Raw genomic sequence first — 6,000 nt, forward strand, 5'->3', positions numbered from 1 at the left:
ATGACAATATCCAAGCTTACTAATGTTATCGAGTAAAATATACTAATCTCTAGTAGGGATGCGGGTTTGTTGACAATATGTACAAAAAATTTGTACATTCTACTAATTTTGCATTACCAAATGTATTTAGTAGTTTTCGACCGAGGATTTTTCTAAGGGTAGCTACTCAACAAACGTAAACAATTGTTCACAATACTACTGGTACACACGATATTCGCGGCGGATAAACAGGCGGTACGGACACAAACTAACGACGGTAAAACTCACTTCCACGGCCTGCGTGGTGCCCCTTGAAATTTACACGTACAATTATATATAATGTTAGACAAAATAAACATAAACAACGATTATTCGCAGCGGGAGAAAAATCTATGTCTACTCGCTTGCGATATAACAATGGCTGTGATGAATAGGGCGTTTTGCGCTAAAAATACTGCAAATCCTTCTCGTATCGGCCCCTACAAAACCAATGATATCAGCCAATTTGATATGATATCGATTTCATCGCAATTATCCATAGTATCAATAACCGGTATGCATTATCAAACTTAAAATTTTCGGAGATTATCTATGGCTTTGGTCAAATCGCGTGTTGAAACTATCATAAATATACAAAGCCCTAACATACTGACGACATTCAATGGCTGAAATGAATCTAAATTGAAATAAAATGAATAATCACCACCGAATCTTGCTTTTCAGTGCGTAAATTAAACAAACACCCTCACTTTTGTTGTTCTGAGCTCTAATGTAGATGTCGCATGAGCTGATTCAGCTTTGCGTAAATTCGTCAATTGGCGATCTAACGCAAAACGTAAACGATCGGTGAGACATCTGGATTTTGTTTTTGAACTATGACTTTTTCTACTTGTGTTTGATTGTGCTCTCGAATTTCATTCTTTAATTCAACCATTGTCAATATTTTAATAGTTTTCACTACTGAAAGAGGTAAATAAATAACATGTTATATATAAAATTGCTCAGAATTAAATTTCTTACAAGCTCGTCGCAATCAAATATTCTTTTATGATTATAACATTGTAATTTGTGGAAAGAACTACAAACCTTCCATAAGCTCACATGACAAAATTTTAAACCTTCATCACTTTCTCCGCAGCGCCGCCTAGGTGTAGATTTGTACGTTAGATCGCCAATAAAATAATTTTACAGATATTTTTATATTTACAGACAATTCTCACAGCACTTGGAAACAAATCTGACATATCTGTTATTTTTATCTACATCCGTTTACTATTTGGTATTTTGGTTATAATTAATTTTAAGGCTAGATAATTATCATTTGTGTACAAAAAAATACAACATAAGTTTCATGGCTTTTCCAGCATCTAACGCGCAGCAAGGTAGGCACTATAATAGCTTCGATTTCATTGATCGTATAATATCTATCTCGTTCAATAGCCGACGTTACCAAAAAAATACTAGAGGATATTCAAATAAAGAAACAACTCCTTCAGAAGGGTGTTAGTACAGTCCCTTCAAATATAAGTGGCTCACCCGCGGGACTTACAATACCTCAGGTACGTATTATCCATATTATTTAATAGCATAACTATTTTGGAGAGCAGCATTATATTTACCTGAAATTAAACGACTACTCATGTTGCATTTTTATGTGATTCCCGTGGCTATCAGTACATTTTGAAACAGGTCTAAATTACTTATAATTACATAAATATCTCAAGCCTAATATTACAAAAATATATTAAAATGTTATTTCGATGTTCATTTTGTTCGAAATAGAACATATTTGCGGTGGATTCTTGTGTAGATTCTTGTTATCTCAGATAACTGAACTAAACATTTATAAATTTAATTATTTTACATTTTTAAATACTATTTTATAGTATATTCAAGCGACAATCCAAGCACAGCCTGGGCCATCAACGGACAACTCAATCAATGCAACCGCTAAAGCGGTTTGGAATCAGGCTCAGAGTCAATCATACGGATTTTTTATTCCCCAAGACTCACTATTCGGTAACAGCATCATCCCCGTCTTGCCGCGTTTTGAAAATACTCCCACCAGTAGCAGTAGTTCGACAAATACCGGAGGCCCCAATAGTGGGGGCAAGTAAAAAGCTATGGCATGTCTAAAGTTGAAAAAGTTCGAGGAGTTCCTGCAGACGGTTGACGGGTTCGATAATCCTAAAGTGACTTTAGAACAATATGTTACCCCTTCGCATATTGCCAGCCATATGTTGTATATGATTCAGACTAACTATGATGATTTGGAAAATAAACTTGTACTTGATTTGGGAAGCGGTGCCGGGATGCTAAGTGTTGGAGCTTCACTTTTAGGAGCAGCGTATGTTTTGGGGATTGAAATTGATTCGGACGCAATCGAGGTAATTTGTTTTGAACAAATGACTAGTAAAAGTTAGTTTAAACAATATTCTTTTCAGATATTCAAAAATAATGTTAGTGAGTTCGATTTGAATAATGTAGACTGCGTTCGATGGGATGTATTAAGATTAGGAGATGCCAACTTGAACTCTGCATTTGATACAATCGTTATGAATCCGCCATTTGGTACCAAACAAAATAAAGGCATTGACATGACATTTTTGCGTACTGGTCTCAATTTAACTAAACACAGTTTATATTCCCTTCACAAAACATCTACCAGGTATGACAATGTGCTAAAACTTCGATGACAACGTTGATTATGTTTTTTTTTTCAGAGATCATATTAGGAAAAAAGCAATTGAATGGAATGTAAGAGCCAGCATCATTGCAGAATTGAAGTATAATTTACCTCACACCTACAAATTTCACAAACGCACAAGCGTAGATATTGCGGTTGATCTATGGCGCTTTGAAATTACAAAAAACAGCTTTCATTAAAATTATGTCCTACATAATCATATACATGGAAGAAAGATTTTTCGAATAAATATGGGTATCAGTTTGCGTTATCACTTGATAGATAATTTACGAAAGTACGTACAAAATACGTAGTTTTCATCATTGTCATCTTCGTTTAATATAAGGCCATTGTCACCAGTATTGTCCAAAAAATCGTCGCCAGTGAAGTCGCCTTCATCCTTATCGATCCATCTCGTCGATTCATCTCGTTCGATTGTTCACAATTGGACCATACACAACTGTTGATATGAGGCTTCCATCGTTGTGTTATTAATAGTACCAATTACCGATGCAGTATACTGTAATGTGAGCGGTAAGAGACCGGAGGCGATGCTTGTCCAATTGAGCTACCTGTTCAATCAACAATGATGTGTATTTTTATGGTTTCCATCAGCTTCATTCAGCAGGGAACTTTGAACCTCAAATGTAATTTCTAGGCAAGGCGGCGCATTAGTAGTAGTGATCGCTTCATACACAGCTGACTGCGCCCTGTCGCATTTAAAGATGCAGAAAAGTGTTTGAATGACGGCGGGTTCAGATGTAAGGTTTGAACCCGAATGTCTTGATCTTGGATGGCACTAGCGCTCCCAGTGGATTATTTTACCGGTTTGTCGTTGAAATTCTTACGTAATTGCCCGATTTTCGCTGAGCAGATAATGAGCAGTTGATTGAGTTCGCGGTTTATTAGTCCTCCCTACGCCCCGTATTCCATCTTCACTCCACCGAAGATGGTACGCAACACCTTACGTTCGAACAGCAAGGGCGCGTGGTTTTCGTGAGCATGGTCCAGGTCTCGTGGCGTAGAGGACTATTGGACTTGTGGTGACTCTATTCAATAAGTCGTCCTAGCACCTGGCTGCACTGTAAGAGCAGCAAAGTCAGTCTAAAAGTATCCTCACGTATGTAAACACATGTACAGAAATAAAGTTAATTTTAATTGATTTATTTCGTCGCGTTATTTGCTCCTCGCCATTTCCGACCCACATTTGGTGACCCCGACGTTATTGAAACGGACTCCAGTCGAAAAAACGCTAAAACTAAATCGACAATCGGATAATTTTGCTTTTTTCCGAAGCAATAAACAAAATGGTGGACTCAGCTCCAGCGCAGCAAAATATTGCAGCAGTGGCTATTAAGTTGCCAGATTTCTGGAAGAACGATCCACACATGTGGTTCGCACAGGCGGAGGCGCAATTCCATCTGGCACAGGTAACGAAAGATGAAACAAAATTTTGGCACATCATTGCAAAAATAGATCAGTCCGTAATATGCCACGTCTCGGACTTAGTGTCAAATCCTCCACTTGAAAATAAATACGATGCAGTTAAAGGTCGACTGATTGCTCGTTTCGCCACAGGCGCGACTCGAACAATTACTTGGGTCTTGCGATTTGGGTGATCTTCGACCCACACATCTTCTCGCCAAGATGCAGGAAAACTCCACGGGATTGAACGTCGACGATGCATTAATGAAGATGCTATTCCTCCAAAGGATGCCGCAAAATGTTCGAGTGGTACTGAGCATATGTGATGGAAGTTTGCAGAAACTAGCAGAAATGGCCGATAAAATGATCGGTCACTACCGCAGCTGTTCAGATTCCAGCTCAACCCACTGGACAGAATGCTGATTACACCAATCTGAAGGAAGAAATTGAAGTTCTTACAGCCGAAATTCGACGCCTCAAGACTACCCCAGTACGAAAACGTAGTAGATCTTCTTCAAACTCGAGACCCCGTGGCGAAGACGTTTGCTGGTACCACCGTAAATATGGCAATCGAGTAGACTTTGCAGAGAGCCTTGTTCATTCACACGTCAAAAAAACTAGTTGGTTGCCCGCCTGAATCGGCACAGGTGGGTAGCACTGTCCAAAGCCGCCGACTCGTAATTTTCGACAGAACAAGCAACATTCGTTTCCTCATCGACACAGGCTCGGATGTGTCCATCATTCCAGCGACAAGACAGGATAGAGCAGGAGCAACAGTTTCGTTTTCTCTACATGCAGCAAATGGTACAAAAATACAGACCTATGGGAATGAATTTATCGCAGTGGATCTCGGCCTTCGACGATGTTTCAAGTGGCGCTTCCTAGTGGCAGATGTAAATATTGCCATCATTGGTGCGGATTTACTAGCACATTTTGGATTGCTAGTGAATCTAAAAAACAGCTCTTGATTGACGAGACAACGAACTACTGGTTGTTTGTCGGAAGTGCTTCTCACTGGAATAACTGCGGTGGACGCTCAACATCCGTTTCGAGACTTGCTGACATCGTATCGAGAAATATTAATTCCGTCATCAATTCAACAGGTAGTTAAGCACGATGTCACACATCATATAATTACACGAGGGCCTCCGGTGGCTTCAAAGCCGCGTCGTATGCATCCAGAAAAACTTCAAGCAGCAAAAAACGAGTTCCAAACTATGTGCGAAATGAGAACATGTCGCCCTTCGAGCAGCAGCTGGGCAAGCCCTCTCCATTGTGTTCCCAAAAAAAGTGGTGAATGGAGGTTTGTGGGCGGTTATCGGCGCTTGAATAAAGTTACAATCCCTGACAGGTACCCCGTACCTCACGTCCACGACCTTGTCAACAGATTCCAAGGTAAGATCATTTTCACTACGTTGGATCTTGTCAGAGCGTATTATAATATTCCGGTGGAAACTACAGATATTCCAAAAACGGCCGTCATCACTCCTTTCGGTCTGTATGAGTTTATGCGCATGCCCTTTGGCCTCTGCAATGCAAGTCAGACCTTCCAGCGGTTCATGCACAAACTTTTCGGAGATTTGGACTTCGTTATCGTGTTTATCGACGATATTTGTATAGCGTCAGCATGCATGGCTGAGCATAAGGAACACGTCAAAGTTGTCCTCGAACGCCTCAAGACATACGGTCTTGTAATAAATGCCGAAAAGTGTGTTTTTTTCGAAACCGCAGGTAGAGTTTCTAGGATATTTGATTGATAAGGACGAAATATGTCCCATTGGATCACGTGTTCGCACTGTTCTTGAATATAAGATACAAACAGTGGTGAAGGATTTGCGCCGGTTCCTGGCATTGATTAATGTCTACAAACGTTTCGTACCACATGCTGCAGAAGTTCAAGAGCAGTTACG

At 39.8% G+C, this 6,000-nt stretch overlaps 3 protein-coding genes across 6 annotated transcripts in view; all 3 read left to right on the forward strand.

Annotated features, from left to right (window-relative positions):
- LOC129762337 (glutathione S-transferase 1) overlaps window positions 1-1,321 on the forward strand; it is a 70,126-nt gene extending 68,805 nt beyond the window's left edge. For all 4 annotated transcript variants that reach the window (XM_055760529.1, XM_055760530.1, XM_055760533.1 and 1 more), the window contains one exon: window positions 1,189-1,321. In XM_055760529.1, the coding sequence (XP_055616504.1) occupies window positions 1,189-1,220 (32 nt within the window). In that variant the 3' untranslated portion in view covers window positions 1,221-1,321. The remainder of the gene's footprint in view (window positions 1-1,188) is intronic.
- On the forward strand, window positions 1,220-2,096 carry LOC129762339 (SOSS complex subunit C homolog). Its single transcript, XM_055760538.1, has 3 exons — window positions 1,220-1,361; window positions 1,420-1,538; window positions 1,866-2,096. The coding sequence occupies exons 1-3, from the start codon at window positions 1,331-1,333 to the stop codon at window positions 2,094-2,096; spliced, it is 381 nt and encodes a 126-aa protein (XP_055616513.1). The 5' UTR covers window positions 1,220-1,330.
- A 6-nt stretch (window positions 2,097-2,102) lies between these two features.
- Window positions 2,103-2,939, forward strand: LOC129762338 (rRNA N6-adenosine-methyltransferase METTL5). The gene is made up of 3 exons (XM_055760537.1): window positions 2,103-2,366; window positions 2,424-2,647; window positions 2,703-2,939. Exons 1-3 carry the CDS (start codon window positions 2,103-2,105, stop codon window positions 2,863-2,865), a joined length of 651 nt encoding a protein of 216 aa, XP_055616512.1. The 3' UTR covers window positions 2,866-2,939.
- The last annotated feature ends 3,061 nt before the right edge of the window (window positions 2,940-6,000 follow it).

Source organism: Toxorhynchites rutilus, chromosome 1 (assembly GCF_029784135.1).
Source record: "Toxorhynchites rutilus septentrionalis strain SRP chromosome 1, ASM2978413v1, whole genome shotgun sequence".
Lineage (NCBI taxonomy): Eukaryota > Metazoa > Arthropoda > Insecta > Diptera > Culicidae > Toxorhynchites > Toxorhynchites rutilus.

Excerpts from the sequence above, each read along its gene's own strand:
- LOC129762339 (XM_055760538.1), top strand. The coding sequence starts at position 1,331 with ATGGCTTTTCCAGCATCTAACGCGCAGCAAG. Across the intron at positions 1,362-1,419 it reads AGCATCTAACGCGCAGCAAG|CCGACGTTACCAAAAAAATA; the intron begins GTAGGCACTATA and ends CTCGTTCAATAG. Across the intron at positions 1,539-1,865 it reads CGGGACTTACAATACCTCAG|TATATTCAAGCGACAATCCA; the intron begins GTACGTATTATC and ends ACTATTTTATAG.
- LOC129762338 (XM_055760537.1), top strand. The coding sequence starts at position 2,103 with ATGGCATGTCTAAAGTTGAAAAAGTTCGAGGAGTTCCTGCAGACGGTT. Across the intron at positions 2,367-2,423 it reads TTGATTCGGACGCAATCGAG|ATATTCAAAAATAATGTTAG; the intron begins GTAATTTGTTTT and ends TATTCTTTTCAG. Across the intron at positions 2,648-2,702 it reads CTTCACAAAACATCTACCAG|AGATCATATTAGGAAAAAAG; the intron begins GTATGACAATGT and ends TTTTTTTTTCAG.